The following is a 19,454-nucleotide window of genomic DNA, read 5'->3' as shown; positions in this document are numbered from 1 at the left end:
GCAGGGGAGATTCTGAAATGATCCAGCAGCTTCCTTCTCCAGCCCTGACTTCTGTTCCTGAAGCCTGTCCAGGGTGGGGGACACAGGAGTGCGGGGGATGGGGGTGCCAGGGGACAGAGGGCCACCGGGAGCCATCCCAGGACACAGGAAGGCAGTGGGGCCTGGTCTGCGTGGTCTGACACCCACAGAGCCCTCACTCTGATGGAACCACCATGACAGATGACGTGCTCAACCTCTTCCGTTTTCCCTTTTTAGCTTTGATTTTTTTTAAAAAAGATTTTATTTATTTATTTGACACAGAGAGAGAGAGAGAGAGAGACAGAGAGGAAACACGAGCAGGGGGAGTGGGAGAGGGAGAAGCAGGTTTCCCGCCGAGCAGGGAGCCTGATGCAGGGCTCGATCCCAGGACCCTGGGATCATGACCCGAGCCGAAGGCAGACCCTTCACGATTGAGCCACCCAGGCGCCCCTTAGCTTTGATTTCTTTAATGACAGCCATTATACTTGCCCATCCTAAGACCATGAAGATAAGAACCTGGAAACCTCCCTCCTTCTCCCCGCCCCCCACCTCACCCCCTCGATGCCAGCCTCATATACGTACACTCAGGCTTTTTTTTTTTTTTTTTAAGATTTATTTATTTGAGAGAGAGAGAGAATGATGGGGGAAGGGCAGAGGGAGAGGGAGGATCTCCAGCAGACTCCCCGCTGAGTGCGGAGCTGTCCTGGAGGTCGATCTCACCACCCTGAGATCACAACCTGAGCCGAAACCAAGGGTCGGGGGCTCAACCACCTGCACCCCCCAGGCGCCCCTACACTTAAGACTTTCTTAAGAGCATGTTGTGCAGGGGAGAGACCAAGGGACGAGATCTGGAAGCCCCTGGATTCCTTGAGATGTGGGTGAGGGTCCCAACCTGGGGCGTGGGGAGGGGGCCTCAGACCCCCCGGCTTCCCCTATCTGGCCCAGGGAGCTGAGGAACGCAGCCCCACTCAGGCAGGGGCAGGTGAGAGACCTTGTATCAGGAAAGTCAGGCCGCCCTCCGCGGAGGGCAGGCTGAGCCTGAGCGGACCTACGGGGCCGACCCTCCCATTACCTTCACTGGGCGACAGGAGACCCTGCCGGGCTGGAAGGGTATCCCCAGGGCCAGGGGGGAGGGCACCTCGGGACAGGACACCCCTCGGGAGCCGAGTGGAGGGGTACAGGTGGGGAGATGGGTCCCCACTAGGGGAGGCGAACTGAGCCAGGACAGGTGAGGGCCCTGACCCCGGGATGACACTGGGGGTTCAGGAGTCAGGGGCTGGGCTCCTCCAGACCTGCCCTGCTCCCCGACACTGGGTGACATCAGGGCCGCTGGGCTCCAAGAGGGGTGGCTTGGGCCTAACACTGCTGCCACCCCCACCAGGCTGACAGGGTCAGGTCCCCCTTCCCCGAGGCCCACCCTCCAGCTGTGGGGCGATGGTGGACTCAGCAGACTCTGCACATGGAGGCCACGCCACTGTTGTCCTTCATCAGGACAAACGCTGAACACGCCTTTTGAGCCTCAGCTCCCGGCAGGAGGGAGACGTGTGTAGCCCGAGAAGCCACATCCTGGAAGATCGTCACACAACCACCCCATGCCTCAGTTTCCCCACCTCTAAGAGGGGATCGCTGACCTGGAGGTCCCACCTGGCCTGTGACCTGGAGCTGGGCAGGGAGCTGGGGGCGGGTGCAGGCAAGTCCAGCCCCTCCCAGGGCCCCTAATCGGCTCAGTCATGAGGCCCCAGCCACACAGAGGACGGTTAGGAAGGGCCTGACCTGAGCCGGACAGCTGGGCACTGTGCCCATCTGATCTGTGGTGGAGACCACGGGAACACGGGCTGGGTGTGGGGACAGGGAGTCTGGCGGTGGCTTCCTGGACGTGGGGAGCACTGATCCCCACCCCTGCCCGGGTGAGGAGAAAACAACGTGGGTTTGCCCACAGGGCACCTTGGATCTGACCTGGTCCTGCTGTGGTCTGTGTGTCCCTGAGCCGGCCACTTATCGCCAGGTGACAGGATGCATGGGGGGGACAAAGGGAGATGAGGTCCAGGGCTTCGGGGTGCACAGAAGGAGCAGGTGGGGCCTGCCCCTCAGCCCCTCCTCTGCCCTCCTGCCCTGCACAGCAGGTGTATAGCCCTCCCTGACCCACCTCAGGCCAAGCACATGCAGGGCTCAGGGCAGCCCCCCAACCCTGCAGAATACGGACATCATGGACCTGGGACCCTGGCCTCCTGCTCAGCTGGCTGTGCCTGGTGGGGGACCCAGTGAGCAGCTGTGGGGGAGGGCAGGGGGCATCTGCAAATTCTGTGGACCTCCAGCTAGGGTCACTTTTCCAATCAATCATGGAGCTGGAGCCCCTCAGTTGGACACCCTGGCCCCAGGGGAGCTGTGGGCCGAGAGATTGGGGTGAACGTGGGGGCTGAGACGAGAAGGAGACCCTGTAGGCCCTGGTGTTCGCCCTGCCCACCGGGGTCAGAGCAGAGGGGCTCTGGCCTCAGCCAGGTGGGGCCTCCCACCACTCAGACCACCCTGGAGGAGGCTATGGTGGGCCACGGCGGGCTCCTGCTTTGCTACGTGGCTGGAAGGGAAGGGCCTGGACCCCACCCTGGAGCTGGTCTATACTGGGCTTGGCCACCAGCTAGCATGGTCACAGCCATCACCGGTGGAACTCTCGAGGGATCCCAAGTTCTACCCTGTCTGGGCCCATCTGTACCTGCTCTCATGCCTCACACGAGCCCTGGACCCTGAGAGGCCAGCAGGGCGCCGGACCGGTCAAAAGTCAGGGCTGTGAACTTGGCTCCTCCCTCGGCCACCAGAGGGGACAGGCCGAACCTCTGCAGGGACCCTGGGGCTGGTGCTGGAGCCGGCCGCAGGCCCACATCACCCAGCCCTGCTCCCGGCAAGGCAACAGGCTGGCTGCGCTCCCATGCGGGAATACGGATCCTGCCGGTGATAATACAACGCATTTCTTAAATAAGTTAATATTTATTCCATTTGCTTGGCCCCCCACCCCACTGCCCCTTCCCTTAAGAAGCCAAATTTCCTGTATCAGATTATTGCAACGTTTAACCTGAATTTATAAAAGAAAGGTCCACAAGACGCAGGGGCATCGGCAAGCACCGCTCAGCCCGGGCACAGGCGGGGCCGCCGGCAGCGGCGGGGGACTTTATTGCACGGACCCCACGCCCCCGCGATACGGGCGCGTCTGGAATACCCGAGGGCAGAATGGTGGGGCGTGGGCCTGGAGGGGAGCTGGGGAGACAGTGATGAGGAGTGGGGACGGACAGGTGAGAACTCAGACTGAGGGACAGTGAGTGTGGCTGTGGCGGCCTCAGGGACCAAGCTGCCACCCAGGAGGGCACAGGTGGCCCCAAGCACGTGTTCCCTAGAAAAATAAGTGGGTGTGAGAACGGGGCTCTGCTGGGTAGCCTCGGACTGCCTCCTTCTGGTCGTTTCCTGATCCCTGTCACGGGGACACAGCGGCTATCAGGGGACCCCTGACGGGGCGCTGGCACAGCCTCAGACCACGGTGATGAAACTCGGAAAAACCCAAACCTGAATCCACCAGATGGAGGCTCGCAGGCTGAGGGGCTCCTCCCTGTTCTGCTTTGCCTAGACCCAGTGTCTGCCTCCCTCCCCGGGCGGCCTCGCGGGCCTGACGCGGCGGGGCCCGTGCTGGGGTCCACGCACAGCCCTGCCCGGGGCCGCCACCCCGCTGGGTGCATCCCAACCCCACTGCTAAAACCTGTGTGGCACCATGCCCTGAGCTACACGGGCCTGTCTACACTGTTACCTGGGGTGGGGGTGGCTGGGGGAGACCCTGCTTTCTTTGGGGGGGTCTGGAGGACTTTGAGGTGCAGCCCCCGCCCCTTCTCTGGGAGGTCACTGGAGGGCATGGGAGGCTCGGTTTTGTGGGGTTCAGGAGGCACCGTGGCCCCTGAGAAGGAAGCCCTGGGTTCTGGGGCCATATTGTGGCCACCATCTGAAAACGGGTCTCCGCCAGGGCCCCCCGCGTCCAGCGGCTCAAAGGCAAAGTTGGGGACGGTCAGGTGTTCTGCACGGCAGGGGGCCTGGGCCCGACGCTCCCCCCTGGTGGCAGGGTCCACCCCTGCCCCCTCCACGGGCTCCAGGGAGTCCCTGTGTGGTGTGGCCTCACAGGACGGGGTCCGCCGCCGCAGAGTGGTGCTGCTGCCCTCGGCCACTGGGGCCCGAGCCGTGCTTTCGTCCTCCACAGGGGGGTCTACAGAGATGCAGGGCGGGCTCATCTTCTTCTTCCTGCGTGCCCCCAAGGCTGGCTCGGCCTCTGGGGCCCGAGCCTTCGCCTCCCTGGCCTCTGGGTGGCCTTCCCCACCCCCCTGCTCCCCGGAGGACCGCCTCTGCTCATCTGCGTGGCCAGGCTGGTCCAGGAAGCCCTGGGCGTCCACGCTGTAGAACCTCCGCAGGTCCGGGTCACTGCCTCCCCCTCCTCGGGCAGCGGGCGAGGCTGAGGGGCTCAGGGCCGAGCTGGTGATATGGCTGACCTCCTCATCGGCAGGATCCGGGGTCTCAGCCTCCTCCCCTCCTGGGGCTGGTGGCCTGCCGGAGACGCAGCGCTGCCCGAAAGTGTGCTTGCGGGTGCGGACACTGCTGGGCCGCGGGGACCGGGGTGGGGACCGTATGGAGGCCCCCAGGGACGCCTGCCTCACGGGGGTCTTCCTGCCAGGCTCCCCCCAGCCCAGGCCGCTGTCCCTGGGGCCGTCAACGTGCCCTTCCTGCGAGTCGGTGTGCATGGCCTCCTGCAAGGAAGGACCCAGGATCCGATGAGGAACAAAGCCAGGCAGAACCCAGTCGGCAGCCAGGGATGTGAACGGCGCTCGCCAGAGAAGCCCCAGGTTGGGCTTATGACCCCCGAGCCTAGGAATCAGGTTGAGATGTGGCTGGGAGCCACTGGGGGGGATGCTCTGTGCCCCAGCCCCACCCGTGCTGAATACACCGCTCGGGACCAGCCTGCCAGATGCTCACCACCAGCTCCGATCATGCCGTGGGACGGTGAGGACAGAGGGCTGGGGACCTGAACTCCTGTGGGCAGAGCCTCACCCTGCCCACCACCACCCCAAGGACAGGGGTCAGGGGGAAGGAGAGGGTACGAGGCCATGGGGCTGGAGGGAGGTCTGTGGGTGCAGGCAAGGCTCGGGGTGCTGCAAGGCACTGAGGCTGCCGCCTGAGGAGGAAACATGATCCCCAGGGCCCTGCACTTTGTCTCAGGCTCCAGGGACATGCTCCCACTCTCTTCTCTGGTGTCCCTGTCCCTCACTCTTCAAATAGGGGGGGAACCACAGAGGAATCCCCAGGCCTGGGCTACAGGACTGGGCCAGCTTCTCCTACCTGTCTGCAGAGCAGCCGGCTGAGGCTGGGGGAGCGGGCTGTGCCCCGAGGGGACAGGGCATGGAGGGTGTCGCTGTCCCTGGCCGGGGAGAGTGTGGCCGCTGAGGGGACCTGGAGAGAGATGCAGGGCTCCACAGGCGGAGAGTGTGCGGAAGTCGCTGGGCCTGGGGCAGGAAAGCAAGTGCCCTCAGTGGTCACTACCCTGCCTGAGGCCCGCCCGGCCCCAGTCCCTGGGCCACCTGGAGGGGCCGTACCTGTGGCAGCTGCGCCCGAGCATGTCTCCACGTCCGCTTCCCGCAGCGGGTGCGGGTGCGGGGCCGAGGCGGGTGCCACGGGCCGGAACATGTAACTGTCATTGGGCAGGGACAGCATCCTGGACACCGACACCTTGCGCACAACCAGGAGGCCTGGGGCATCTGGGCCGTGCTGGGCCGCGGGCCGGGGGCAGGCGGGCGGCCCCTGCGCCACCTCCAGCTCCAGCTCAGCGTCCAGCTCGGCGTCCTCGCGGGCCTCCTTGTTGCTCTCCTCCAGGTGCTTCATGAGCACAGCCACTACCACGTTCACCAGTACGAACTGAGCCACCAGTACAAAGGTGACAAAGTAGATGGGGGAGATGGCGGGCAGGTAGCTGAGACAGTGCTTGTCCTCGCGGGCACACTCCCGCAGCGTGTCCTGAGGGTGGGGCGGGCGGCTGAAGGGCAGTGCTGGGCGCCCCGCCCACCCGCGTGCGGTGCCCGCTGGTGGGGGGGGCCGCTGCCAGGCTCGGGCTAGTACCTTCATGATTCCGTTCCAGTTGTCCCCCGTGGACACGCGGAACAGCGTGAGGAAGGCCATGCCAAAGTTGGAGAAGGTGGCGTGCCGGCTCAGGCCCTCACAGGGGTTGTCCTCACTGCACTCTGCCGGGGAGACCCTCGTCCGGTCAGCCCATGGGTGCGGCAGGGGTGGTGCACACCCCAGGCCCCAGGGACCACGCTGACCCACTGCGGGCCCTGCCCTCCCCCGGGGAGAAGGTCCTGCTCTCTGTGGTAAAGGGCCCTGGCCTCTGTGGGGGCTGTGTCCTTTTGAGGTGGGGGTGGGGTGGGGACAGAACTGCTCCTCTCGCAGCCGCGGAGGCGGCCTCTGGGCCTGGCCTGGAGCCCTGGCCTCAGACCTGGGGCTTTCCAGATGGACACGGTCTCTGGATACACAGGCCAACCCTGCCGTGGCAGCCGGTTCTGGCTCAGCCCCAGCAGATGGCACCCATGCTCCCCAGGCCTGCCTGTGGGGTCAGCACACTCTCAGGCCTCAGCAGCAGGACAGGGCTGCCTTGGAGTAGGAGGCACGGTGAATGATGGGCCAAGCCAGGATTCGTGAGGCCTGGAGTCTGGGGCACCAGCTGCTGAGCTCTGGGCAGACCTGAGCTGGGAGAGCCACGTCAGCCCCCTCGTGGATGGGCCTGCCCTGGGGCCTGCTCAGTTAGACCAGGTGCTCAAGAGATCCCGCAGGGGCCGGGTGGTGACAGAAGCCCCACCGGCTCCCTGCCCAGAGCCTCAGGCCTGAGGAATGAGGGACACTCTTGGTGACAATTAGGACAATTAGGAGGCAGGGGAGCACATGAAGCTCAGGGAGACTCGTGCACGGACGGGTTTGTGGGTGCATACGGCCTGTGCATACTTCTCATGCTCACGCGTGGCTTTGTGCCCCCAGCTGAGCGTGCGTGCGTGTGCGTGCGTGAACGTGTGCAGATGCTCCCACGTGTGTCTGCCGTCCGTGCTGGTCTTGGGCAGTGAAGGGCTGATGGGGGCTGGGCTGGGGGAAGATGTGGCAGGAGGCCTACGCTCCGCGTCTGCCTGGCCGGCGCGCCAAGGGCCTCATGCACATGCAGGAAGCTGTGCACACTCACCGAGCCTCCCAAACAGCTCCACCCCCAGGGCAGCATAGATAAAAAACAGGAGCATGAAAAGTAGGCCGAGGTTCCCTACCTACACAAGGAAAAGAAGCAGAATGAGGTCAGGGGCCGCCTCAGCCCCCACCCGCTGGGCACTTGGCGCTGGGCTGCCCTCACCCACATTCCCCACGGGCTCTCAGACACTGCCTTGGAGCCCTGTTCTGGACCCATCCCTCCCAGCACTGGAGCTGTGACCCCCAGGGGCTCCTGTTCTGCCCGACACCCAAAGCCCCCCCGCACCCCCACCTCTGTCCCTGCTCTCCTCACACCCCCACTGCACCCTGGGCCGCAGACCCCACTGCCGGTAGCGCCTCTGATCTTCAGAGCCCCAGGGGTGTCCCGGGGGCCCCGGTGGACTCTGCACGGGGCCTATCTCCAGCCTCGGGGACCCCATGGGTGCAGACAAAGCAGGGACTGCCCCCGCTTGCTCATTACTCTTCCAACCTGTCCTCCTACTGCACTCGGCAGGACGCCCCATCCTCATGTGCCTCCTGTGACCCTGCCTCTCCAGCACCTGTCCCCCTACTCCTCCCCATCTGCCACTTCCGCAGACACGGGCTGAGCGGGCTGCTGAGGGGACTGGTGGCGGCCAACTGAAGGGGGGAGGGTGTGAGGTGCGTGGGGGTGAGCGAGCGGCTGGACGGGGGACAGGCGACAGGCTAGCAGGGCTGGATGTACGGACAGATGGACACAAGGGTAGATGGACAGATGGCCGGGCGGGTTGGCAGAGGGACTGGGCACAGCATAAATGGGATCATGAGTCTCTTTCAGCTGAAGAGACCACGGAAGATCAGGATCAGGGCCGTAAGTGCAGGAAGTGAGGACGCGGAGCCTGAGTTGGCTCCAAAGAGGAGTGGGACCCGTGGCCAACACATGGTCCTCTGAACTCCGACAAGCCCATCAGGGCCAAGTCCTCTGCCCACCACATCCAGAACTGGACAGGGGAGGGGGCGCTGGTTTCCAGCCTTCCCCAGAGGGGCCGAGACCCAGAAAGCGCCCAGCCCTTCTCTGCCCGTGCAGCTGAGTTACTCCCCGCACACGTGGGCTGATTACCGCAGTTTTTACAAGACTGAAGACTACATGAGCGAATGACCCAGCGAGGCCCTCCCATGCCTTGTGCTTCTAGGGGAGTCTGTAATGCGCGCCCTCGGGGCGGTGATGCCGGAACGGGGCCTGGAGCTGCTGACCTACCTGGGGCAGGGCTTGAACCACCGTGTCCAGCAGAGCCCGCATGCCTGTGGCCATCTTGAGCAACTTCAGCACTAAGGCCAAGAGCCGAGCATCAGTAGGGAGCATGGGGCCTACGCCGGTCCAACCCTCCTTTGCTGGGGGAGACCATGGGCCACCCCCATCCCTTACACTCCCCGTCCCCCACACGGTCCCCAGGCGGATGCTGCAGGGTGAGCAGAGGAAGGATGCCGGGCCTGGGCTGTGAAGCCCAGCAGCAGGGCCCTCCACCAGCCTCTGGGCAGCAAGGAAGGACAGGCAGGCCGCCTACCGCGGGCGATGCGGAGCACGCGCATGATGCGGATGATGGTGGGGTTGATGGGCAAAGCTGCGTTCATCTCGATCTCCTCCAGCGTGATGCCCATGATGGACAGCAGCACGATGGCCAGGTCCAGCTGGTTCCACCTGGGGCGGGTGGTGGGTGGGCTGAGCACCTCCGTCCTGCGCCCCGGGCACATCCCTCGCCACTACTCCGGCCGGCCCAGGGGAGGAGGGCTGTGGCTCTCAGGCGCCCCCCCACCCCGCCCCGAGGCTTCTCCAGGCCCTGGCGCCTGCCCCACACACCTGTCCTTGAAGAACCTCCGGAACCCAAAAGCCACGAGCTTCAGCATGGCCTCAAAAACGAAGACGATGGTGAACACGTAGTTGCAGTACTTGAGAGCCTCGTCCAGGGACTGTGAGCAGAGAGTCAGGCTGCAGACGGAGGCTCCCGGCCCGTAGTGCCTGTGTCCTGGTCAGCCTGCCCCACACCTCTCCTCTGCGTGTGGGGCTGGGGCAGGCCTGTGAGGTGCGGCCTGGAGGTACCCTTGTAATGTTCTGAGCCCTCATGTGGGGGACACCTACTGCTCCCAGCGCAGACCCCCCGCCCCACCTCGACCGGGCCCCCACCCACAGCCCGGGGCGGGGCCACACCAGACCCAGCGGAGACCACTCCCTTCCTCTGCCGGGGGAGAGGGGCGTCCCTTCTTCAAGACACAATGGGGACACAGACACAATGGGGGTAAAATAAAAAGCTAACCACCTTCCACCTGCCCGCCCCCTGCCCAGCTTGCTCCTGGGCAGCTGGACTCACGGATGTTCCTACAGCCAGTGTTTCCAGACTGAACCACTGTGGGGAGGGCGCTCCAGGGTAGGGGGCCCTCGGAGTTTCAACCGGTTTTAAAAAAAGGACACTTTGCTCAAACCACAGCTTCACATACCCTGTAAACCCCAGGGAGGGCTCGGACCAAGCTGCAGACCCAGGACCCCCCACCAGCTCTGATTCGGGCCACCCCACTGAGCACCAAACCCCACCTAGGTCCACCCCCTCCCTGCCCCGAGGCTTGTGTCCCCGTGGCCCGTCCTGGAGGCAGGCTGGGCGGGCATCTCCAGGGGCCGAGCCCCACCTTGGGCTGGTTGTAGTGTTCCATGGACATGGTGATGACGTTGACCCCGATGATGAAGGTGATAAAGAGATCAAGATAGTGGCTGGTGCACAGCGAGTGGATGGAGCGGCGGGTGGGCGAGTAGTCGGCATAGTAGGGCCGGCGCTGGGCCTCTGCAGGGAGAGGGTGTCCGTGAGCTGGGGTGGGGGCTGCCTGCGCCCTGGTGGCACTGGGATGTCCCTGCTCGTCTGCTGGGAGGCTGCAGCGCAGGACTGCTGGGGGAGGTCCCTGGGCTCAAACACAGGGCGCTCGCCTGAGCCTGGAGGAAATAATTTCTCCCAGGAAGGGGGGCCCCTTCTAGGAAAGAAGAGGCTCCCAGGCAGTCCAGCTCCTGTTGCTGGCTGGGACCACAGGCTGGGGGGCAGGGCAAGAGTGGGTCTCAGGAGCAGGTCGCCGTCTGATCTCCTGGGGGCCCTGGCCCCAGGACAGGTGCTAGGCATGGGCCAGGCAGCTGAGACCCCACCTGGCCCTGCTTGGTCCCCACCCTGCCAGGTGCTCCCGAGCTGGCCCTTGTGGTCCACTCTTCTGGGCTCACGGCAGGGCGCAGACATGCTGAGAACGAAGACTGAGCAGACAGGGGCCTTCCTGGGGGCAGGGCCAGTCCCGTCCCCAGCCCCGGTGGTCACAGGGCAGGGGGGTCCGCCCACCAGCTCCATCTCAGTCTGGACATGAGCTGCCCCCGGTCACCAGGCCCACAGTGTCTCCCCTCCTTGTCCTCCAAGAGACCAGTGGCCACTGCCTGTTGTCTGGGCTCTGCCGGACCTCTGGTCCATCTGACGACGATGGCCATGACCTGGGGAGGTCCTGCACCCCCCAACGGTTCTGCCTGCACTAAACGTTCTGTCTGCAGTAACTCCTTTAGAGCTTGTCAAAGTCCACTGAGCACTGGGTCAGGGCGCAGCTGCCATCGCTGGACATGGGGACACGCCTGGGCCACAGAGTCCTGCACAGGCAGTGCCCAGGGTGGCAAGAGCTAGGGCTGCCCCGGCCGGCTGGCCCAGGGCCTGGGAGGACAGGGGCTGATGGGGACCAACCCCTCCCTGGGACCCTCATGCCCCTTGGGCTGGCGTGCATCACTGAAGAACTGGGCTCAGCTCATAAAGCCGGAGGCCAGCAGCCCATCAGGTCAGGCCAGTGCCGAGGATGCGGAGGAGCTGCAACCAGGCAGGTGTCCCAGAATGCAGTGGACCAGCCATGCGTGCAGCCAGGCAGAGGGGCAGGCCCGAGCTTGGAAGCAGCAGCACCGACACTGGGCAGGTGAGCCAGCAAATCCTCTCCCCTCCCACTGAAGCCTGGCGCCCATCCCAGCCATTTCGTGCCCGCCCAGCAAGGACCCCAGCAGGCCTGGCACCAGCCTGCAAGGTCCACCCCTCTGCACACAGCCACGGAAGAACTGAGGCCAGGCCAGCCCACAGCCCCATGCGCTGGTTGGCAGAAGCAAGGGGGCTGAGACATGCAGGGCGGGGGTGGGGGCAGATACCTGGGCTGGGGAAAGTGCCTGGAAAGACAAGGAGATGGTCTGAGCTGGCCTCGGGGGGGTGGGGCGAGAACACTCCACGCGGGGCAGGCTGGGTGGGGGCATTTAGCAGATCCCCCCCTCTCCCCCGTCAGACGCCCTCCTTGCCCACAAGCCGGCTGGGACTTCCCTAAGACCCTGTCTAACTCTGATGGCTTTACTCGCTCTTCCCGCGGTGTGAGAACCCTCATGGGTACGAACCTGCCCCACAGCCACGGGCAGTGAAAAGTGGGGGTCTCATTCATGTCCTGTTCTGTTTGGGAGGAGACCCCTGCCTCCTGCCATGTGGCCCTCCCCTGCCCTGGCTCCTCCGGACGCCCCAGTGCAGACCATCGGGGAGGGGACTCCAGGCCTGCCGTGCACGCACAGATGCTGCCTGAGTGCCCACCACACCCATGGGCAAGGGAGGCCGGGGCCAGGCTCGGGGCCGGGAGCCCGCCTCTCGGCTGGACCCAGGTCCCACAGGCACGGGGCTCGCGCAGGTGGAAGGGATGACTCTCCCTCCCCCACCACCGCCGCCCTGAGAGCGCCTTACTCCTGCGTTTTCGCTCCAGCCGCCGCTGCCGCTTCTCCTCACGCCGTCGGGCCTCCTCGGCCTCCTGGTGCTGCCGGCACTTGTGGAAATTCTCCACCACGACGCCCACGAACATGTTGAGCACAAAAAAGCTGACGATGAGCAGGAAGGAGATGAAGTACAGCAGCATCCAGGGGTTGTGGTTGGGCACGGGCTACGGCACACAAGTGACATGTGGGTGCCCATCCCCTGGGCCCCTCTTCCCAAGGGTGGCGCGTGCAGTCCGAGGTCATAGATGGGGCCCTGAGAGAGATGGCTGGAAATTCTGAGGCTGCAAACAAGCCTCTTGAGGAAAGGTTCCTTGGCATGTCCCAGAAGACAGGGACCAGTGGGTCCCCACCACCCTCTGTACCTGCTGATCTATGCCCACGGCGTCCAGCCCGTCGTACATGATGTTCACCCAGCCATCCTTGGAGGACAGCACAAACAGGGACATCAGCGCCTGTGGGGTCAGAATAAGGCTGGTCACCGCAGCTCTGCCTCCACCCAGAGACGCAGAGGGACCACACCACCCCGCTGATGACCGTGGTTCCGGTTTCCCAGAGGAGGAGCCACACGCGCCCCTTCCCCACCCGCCCGCCTCCACCCCCGGCCCCGCCCACCTGGCCCAGGTTGTCGAAGTTGTACTTGCGCCGCACCCAGCGGTAGTGGGCGGCCCGGCACTCGGCCTTGGTGGAGATGTTCCTGGTGTCAGCGCCTTCGCAGTAATAAAACTTCCCTTTGAAGAGCTGACCAGGGTGCGGAGGTCACCCCGCGGGCCAGGTCCTGTGCCCCCGGCCCACCAGACCTGCCCCCACACGACCGTCTCTGGGCTGCCAGGCTGCTGCGGACCACAGACCACAGGGCCACGGCCGGGCCACCCGTGGGCAAGCGGGACGCGCACCTGCACCCCCAGGATGCCGAAGATGATGAAGAAGGCGCAGCAGATGAGCACGATGTTCCCGATGGGCCTGAGTGACGATATCAGAGTCTCCACCACCAACTTGAGGCCCGGAGCACGACTGATGACCCTGGACGCAGAGCAGAGGCCCGTCCCTGATCGCAGCCCCCAGCCCTCCCAGGGCGGGGGGCATACATACCCCCCCACCTCCCAGAATCGCAGCCCCGCCTCGCACGCCCCCGCCCCACCCACCTCAGGGGCCGCAGTGTCCGTAGCAGACGCAGCACGCGCAGGATGCCCAGGATCTTGGCGCCACCGGCTGAGGCCATGGCTACGACGATGTCGACCAGGGACACCAGGACCAGCAGCCCGTCCAGCACATTCCAGCTGCTCTGCAGGTAGGCGTGCTCGCCGGAGACCAGGCCCAGGGCCACCACCTGGGAGGCGCAGAGGAGGGGGAGCCCAGGTGTGGTGGGGGGTGGGGGGAACGAGCACAGAAGGTGGGGGCTGGATGGGGGTTCCTCCCGGGCAGGCCGGTACCTTCACCATCATCTCGGCCACAAAGATCGCTGTGAAGATGTAGTTGGAAACGCTGAGGAAGACGCGCTCCTGCAAGCACAGAGCGGTGGGCGGGGCTGGCCGTGCCCCCTCGGCCCCGCCCTAACCCCCACGCCCCAGGGCAGCAAGGGCGCCTCACGGTGCTGCCTGGGTCGATGTCGGGCCTCTCTAGGGCGATGGTGACGCAGTTGAGGAAAATGAAGACCAGGACCACATGATCGAACATCTTGTGAGCGATGATCTTCTGGCAGGAGACCCGGAACCTGGACGGTGGGGCGGGGCGAGTGAGATGCGGGGGCCAGGGACACTGACCCAGGGGGCGGAGTCGGCTCCATGCAGGCCCGCCCCCACCCGCTGGGCCCCTCACCTGTTCTGCGGAGAGAAGAGGTACAGGGCCCAGGGTTCGCGGCTGTGACACCACGCGGGCTTGTAGGGTTCCAGTACCTTGTGCAGGCGCAGGCAACAACTCTAGGGGAGAGGGGTGCAGGTCCTTAGGGCCCCTCCGGGCCAGGCCGGCCACCATCCGGCTGCCTCTGGGGTCCCTGCTGTCCCAGCCTCATCCTCCCCACCCGGGCACTGAGAAAGACCCACATGGGGGATCCGTGAAGAACCCCCCACCGCCCAAGCCGACCCCCATCCTGCAGAGCTGCCCTGGGCAAGGGCAGTGCCTCTCTGAGGGAGCCCTGCCCTGCCCTCCTCTGCATCTGGGGAGCTCCCTTGGGCGGGAGGCTGGGTCCACCCTGGGGTGAATCTGCTCCAGAGCTCCCCGTGGATGAGCTAAGGCCACGTGGCCTGTATCAAGTGCCGCTCAGCCTGTCCTGCTCCCCCGCCCCTGACCTGGGGTACATGAGACCCCACGTAGGGCATGTCCCCAGTCCCTGCCTCTGGTTTGCTTTGCGGAGAGTCCATGACAGGAAGGAGGCATAGGGATGGGCCTCCTCCACTCACATCCTCCATGTCATCATCAAACTCGGCCAGATCCTCCTTGTGGCTGTCGATGCGCAGGAAGAACTCACTGGGCAGGGCCAGCACCTGCCCGTTACAGTCGTGGAACTTGGTGGGCAGCAGTGTGGCCGGCCGTGGGGGCTGCAGGTCCAGGGTGCTGCGGTGGTCCAGGGACTCGGTGTGCCGCAGCGGGACGGGGTGTGTCCCCGGAGAGGCCTCTGCCCCGGGCCTGCTGTCCTCCGCCTCCTCGTCCGTGCTACCCTTGCCCTCCCCGGACAGCAGAGACTCACGCTCCCCGCACTGGCTCCGCCGCTTGAGGCTGGGTGCGCGGCCCAGGCTGTTCCAGCTCGAGCGCCGGCTGCTCCGGGCACTGTTGGGGCCCCAGTGGGCACAGGGCGAGCTTCGGAGGCTGGACTGTGTGGGGGGTGAGGAGTGAGCAGTGACAGCCCTCCAAATCCCCCCACACATCCCGGGCCCTGGCCACAGGGGCCTCTCCTGACCAGTGGCATTACTATTAACACTATGGGTGGCACCTGCACAGGAGTCACCTCCTTTACTGCGCAGATGACCCTAGCAGTGAGCAGCCAGTGACACATTTCCATGGCACACCTGCAGCCCAAAGCCCATCCCCAGTGAGTTAGAGACGCAGGCAGCAAGTGTCCGAGGGCCGAGCCAGGCTGCGGCTGGCCACCTGCAGCCGTCATGGGCTGGAGGGCCGGTGCAGGTGCTTATCCACGAGCCTGGGACCAGCCTCGGGCCAGGCGCCCTCAGACACCGCCCCAGTGGCTGGGGTGCAGGGGCCCAAATCTGCTAACTGGCAGCGCCTGGGACTTGTAAAGACAAACTGAGCTGCTGTCTCAGGAGAGACAGGGATTGACCGCTGCTGTCTCATCCTTCCTGCCCTCACTCACTTGCCCTCCTGGGGCCAGCATGAGCTGGGCTTCCCACCGCTACACCGCCTGTCCCCCACCTCGATCCCCAGCAGCCGGGCTGGATGCATCTATGCTGCTCAGCCCGGCGGCTTCTCCGTTACAGACATGCAACATCCTGTCTCCGTGTCCACACCCCCCACCCCCAGCTTCCCCTGGGCAGTGAGATCCCCCCCGCCCGCTGGCCCACCCTCCCCGCCTTAGAAGCTGCGGTGGGCCGTGTGCTGGGGCGGCATCTCCTGGGTCCGCGCGGAAAGCCCTGTGGCGCTGGCTCTGTGGGATGCCTGCCGGCTTCTGTCACGGGCCGCCTTTCCACCGTCCCTTTCCTTGCTCCTTTGATGTACGCTCTGTGCTCTGCCAGCTTTTATCTTTTATTCCCATTTGGAAGAGAAACTCCCTGCCTGGCGTTCTGCTGGAAAGGGGCGCCACGCGTTCCCATATCTGCTCTGCTTACGCTCCTCCCGCAAGAGCGGTGGCTCCTGGCTCCATTTATAGAAAAACAGAGTGCCAGCCTCCTCCACTCGGGGACAGGGATTTGTGCAGTGTGACTTGGAGGGCATGCAGGACCCACACTCATCCGTGGGAGAGGCCACGAGGACCGGGCGAGTGGGGTGCCCTGAGGGCGGGGCAAGGAAGGGTCCCTACCAGCGACTTCTGGTCGCCCAGCTGCGGGTCCACAGAGCTGCTGCTGCCACGCCGTGAGTCCAGGAGGCCGGGGACCGGGTCCAGGTGTGGGGAGCTCTTGGGGGTGGGCATGGGCGTGGCTGCCGTGCGCATGATGAGGGGAGGGGGCAGGCTGCCGCGGCCCTCCAGGTGCCCGTTGGGGGTCACGGCCAGTGAATACATCTTCATCTCTGGAGTGAGAAGGGGGAGGCTGGTACCTGCACGGCTTCCAGGAAGGGACTCCGCCGGCCCAGAGCCTGCCCACGGGAGTCCCAGCGCCACCACCAGCCCCAATGCCCACACGCTCACCCGTGGCCCGGAGATCCCGGAACTTGTCAAAATCCTCCTCCAAATGGGTGGATGTCTTGTCTTCATCCATGTCGGATCTGTTGGCGTCCCCCTGCGCCCCGCAGAGCGGGAGGCACAGCTCCCTCAGGTGGGAGCCATCCGTACCCAGCACCCACGGGTGGAGTCCCCAGGGATGGCTGGGCCAGCCTGGAGGCAGGCGTGGCCAGGAGGGCTGGGCCCCGAAGTGACCGCCAGGGCCAGGTGTGGTGGCTGCAGGATGGAGGAACCCACCCTCCCTGTGGCAGTCTGGGCGGGACTCCCACCCCTCACCTCTGCCTGGAAGCCCTCCACCAGGATGGCCACCAGCAGGTTGAAGAGCACGTAGTTGCCGAAGGTCATCAGCGCCACGAAGTAGAGAGCAGCCCAGGAGGAGGTGGAAGCCATGCCATTGTAGAGGACGACGTTCCAGTCTTCCTGGGTGAGGATCTGGGGGGAGGGGCCGTGAGGCAGGGAGAGCCCCAGACCAGGGGAGAGGGGGCGCCGGCAAGCCCGAGGGTGGCAGGGGTTCTGCAGGGCATCCCCCCATGCCGGCCTCACAAAGGTCAAGGCACACACTCGGCGGCTGCGTGGAGCAGGATGTTGGTTCTCCTGGGGACCCCCATTCCCATCAGGGATGCCCGCCCAGGCTTTACCTGGAACACAGTGACAATGGCCCACAGCAGGGAGTCAAAGTTCTTCCTGTCAGGGACCGTGTCTCCGGTGTCTGTCGTCAGGCTGAACTTGCAGCCAAAGAGGTGCATGCCCAGGATGCTGAGGGCAGAGCAGGGGTGTGTGATTTCGGGGAGGGGTACAGGGAGGCAGACAGCAGGCGAAATGCCACATAGTCACCTCCACACCCAGGGACTGCTCTGCCATGCCTTCCCCACTGGCCTGGCCCCAGCCTTCCGGTTTACAGGGCCTTCCTCTTGGTGCCCAGGGCCCAGCTGTTTCCAAATGGTCAGTGGGGAAACAGGCTGGGGTAGGAGGGACCCGGGATGCCGGTCTCACTCCGCCTCCTGGGCCGTTCTCTGCCCCAGCCCATCCTTGGGCCTTGACCCCAGGCCAGGCTGGCCAACAGCAGGCACTCAGCACATACCAGCTGAGGGCTATGGACTTGGGCCTGGCTGCCCTCGCCCCTTCTCTGCTCTCTTTGGGGCAGTCCCCGACCCATTCATCTGGGGGCCTGTCCCGTCCCCCCATTCAGCTGTGAGCACACAGAGGGTGCCAGCCAGTGACAACTGCACGGAGCCATCCGTCCATGACGGAGCCTCTGTAGACACTTGGGGGCTCCTGCCCCCTAGCACCCAGCCCCAAGAGCATGGGGCAGTGCCGTGGGGAGGGGGGTCCGCCCCTCTCGGCAGGGCAGCCCACCTGAAGATGAAGATGAAGAGCATGAGCAGCATGCAGAAGGTTGCCACATTGTCCATGGTCTTCATGAGCACCACCAGCTGACGCCGCAGCGCAGGCATGAAGCGCACCAGCTTCAGCACACGCAGCAGCCGGAAGGTCCGCAACACCGACAAGCCGCCGTCAGCCTGCCCGATAATCTCCCAGATGCTGCGGGCCAGGGTGGGGGTCAGCAGGGGTCTGTCCTCCGGCCACAGGTCCCTGCGCATCCCCTTCCCAAAGCAAGGATGCCGGCTGGAGCCATGGCGGCCCGCCTTGACCCCGTGGCTGAGAAGAGGTGCAGCTGTGTCCAGGCACCCAGGGGGCTGAGAGACTGTGGCGGTGTCACCAAAGCCCGCTAGTTAACTGCCGTCCCTGGTGGCTGCCGACCCCCTGAAGCTGCCGGAATTCACGCTCTGGACTTCCCCATCCTGTGCCTAGCCCCCTCCCTGCTGGGGGAACCCCTGCACTCCAAGGGCCCTGCTTCCTCCTGGGGGACAGTTACCCCAGATTCTCTCACTCCGTTGTGTTGATTTGGCTGCAGCAGATGCCCCACAGGCGAGCTTGCCTGCCTCGCAGGGGCTGAGATCTACATGACCTCCAGCTGGGTGGCTCAGCGCCTACTCTGTTCCTGCAGGGAACAGCTCCCCTATGTTCTCGAAACATCTGAGACGCAGCGGACCACGTGTAAGTGGCAGTGGGGAGGAACCTGGCCCCAGGGAGGGGACTCCACCCGTGATAGCCTGTCTCTGACTGGGGCTCAGCCCCCTGGGGGGGTGTTCGCCTGACCCTGGAGCTTCCCGGGCCCCTGAGGCCCAGGCGGGAGATGGGGGACCACCTGATGACCACAATGATGCCGTCAAAGATGTTGTAGGGGTTCCGGATGTAGCCCAGCGGGCCGCAAGCCAGCAGCTTCAGCAGCATCTCCAGGGCGAACATGCTGGTGAATACGATGTTGCTGATCTCCAGGGCACTGGTCAGCTCATCGGGCTGTGGGTAGCAGGGAGGCCATCAGTGGACGAGGCTCACTGCTCCCAGGAATCCAGGAGCAGTTAAGGCTCCATGGAAGCGGCCGCTCAGAAGCAAACTAACTGGATGCTGCCTGGACCGCTGCCCACCCAGCGCGCCCACCCCGGCTGTCCTGGCTCCCTGGGTCCTGCCGGACTTGCCCAGTGGCGTGGCTGAGCACCAGAGCAAGTGCGGGCCATAGGAACTGGGCCGGGAGCACTTGCTCCCGGGTTCCAGGGTGGGCATGGGGGAGCCCAGGGTACAGACGGCACGGGTGCTGCCTCTGATCCACTGCCCTGGTCCCTGCTGGCCTCACATGCCCCTTCCTGTTGGTACACGCTCCAGGAGCCTTTCTTACTGAGGCATTGCTGACTCACCTGTGTGTCTGCACGTGTGTGCATGTACACACCACACTAATGTAGATATTCCCATGCATGTGTGCACGCCTGAGCATTTACCAACATGTGACTTGCTGTGTGCACACACGTGTGCGCCTGTCCGTGTGCACGCATACCAGCACACGTGTCTGCACCAGCAATCCTTGCACATACACACATGTACGTGACAGAATACACATGGATGCGTGCACGTGCACACATTGTGTATACGTGCACAGGCTCTTCCTTACCGAGGACTCCCCAAAGCCTCCTGATGTCCCTGCCTCGGCTGCCCCCCAAAAAAAGAGCCTCCCCACACAAAGCCTAGTGAAGT

At 64.8% G+C, this 19,454-nt stretch overlaps 1 protein-coding gene across 2 annotated transcripts in view; it reads right to left on the bottom strand.

The window, feature by feature from the left end:
* Positions 1–3,010: 3,010 nt before the first annotated feature.
* The window catches only part of CACNA1H (calcium voltage-gated channel subunit alpha1 H), a 59,877-nt gene continuing 43,433 nt past the window's right edge, over positions 3,011–19,454 (bottom strand). The window contains exons 11-35 of one of the 2 annotated variants that reach the window (XM_027612986.2): positions 18,574–18,725; positions 17,721–17,906; positions 17,003–17,120; positions 16,641–16,796; positions 16,332–16,422; positions 16,005–16,213; positions 14,434–14,844; positions 13,853–13,953; positions 13,625–13,748; positions 13,468–13,536; positions 13,180–13,364; positions 12,931–13,057; positions 12,650–12,775; positions 12,400–12,489; positions 12,009–12,201; positions 11,438–11,455; positions 9,919–10,070; positions 9,098–9,207; positions 8,805–8,938; positions 8,498–8,568; positions 7,262–7,340; positions 6,154–6,275; positions 5,634–6,051; positions 5,380–5,543; positions 3,011–4,790 (exon numbers count right to left, since the gene is read on the bottom strand). In XM_027612986.2, coding sequence (XP_027468787.2) covers positions 3,783–4,790; positions 5,380–5,543; positions 5,634–6,051; positions 6,154–6,275; positions 7,262–7,340; positions 8,498–8,568; positions 8,805–8,938; positions 9,098–9,207; positions 9,919–10,070; positions 11,438–11,455; positions 12,009–12,201; positions 12,400–12,489; positions 12,650–12,775; positions 12,931–13,057; positions 13,180–13,364; positions 13,468–13,536; positions 13,625–13,748; positions 13,853–13,953; positions 14,434–14,844; positions 16,005–16,213; positions 16,332–16,422; positions 16,641–16,796; positions 17,003–17,120; positions 17,721–17,906; positions 18,574–18,725 — 4,614 coding nt within the window. In that variant the 3' untranslated portion in view covers positions 3,011–3,782. The remainder of the gene's footprint in view (positions 4,791–5,379; positions 5,544–5,633; positions 6,052–6,153; positions 6,276–7,261; positions 7,341–8,497; positions 8,569–8,804; positions 8,939–9,097; positions 9,208–9,918; positions 10,071–11,437; positions 11,456–12,008; positions 12,202–12,399; positions 12,490–12,649; positions 12,776–12,930; positions 13,058–13,179; positions 13,365–13,467; positions 13,537–13,624; positions 13,749–13,852; positions 13,954–14,433; positions 14,845–16,004; positions 16,214–16,331; positions 16,423–16,640; positions 16,797–17,002; positions 17,121–17,720; positions 17,907–18,573; positions 18,726–19,454) is intronic. The other variant, XM_027612987.2, reaches the window with a different exon arrangement.

This window comes from Zalophus californianus, chromosome 10 (assembly GCF_009762305.2).
Source record: "Zalophus californianus isolate mZalCal1 chromosome 10, mZalCal1.pri.v2, whole genome shotgun sequence".
In the NCBI taxonomy this organism is placed as follows: Eukaryota; Metazoa; Chordata; class Mammalia; order Carnivora; family Otariidae; genus Zalophus; species Zalophus californianus.
This window is presented reverse-complemented; position numbering and strand designations above follow the sequence as displayed.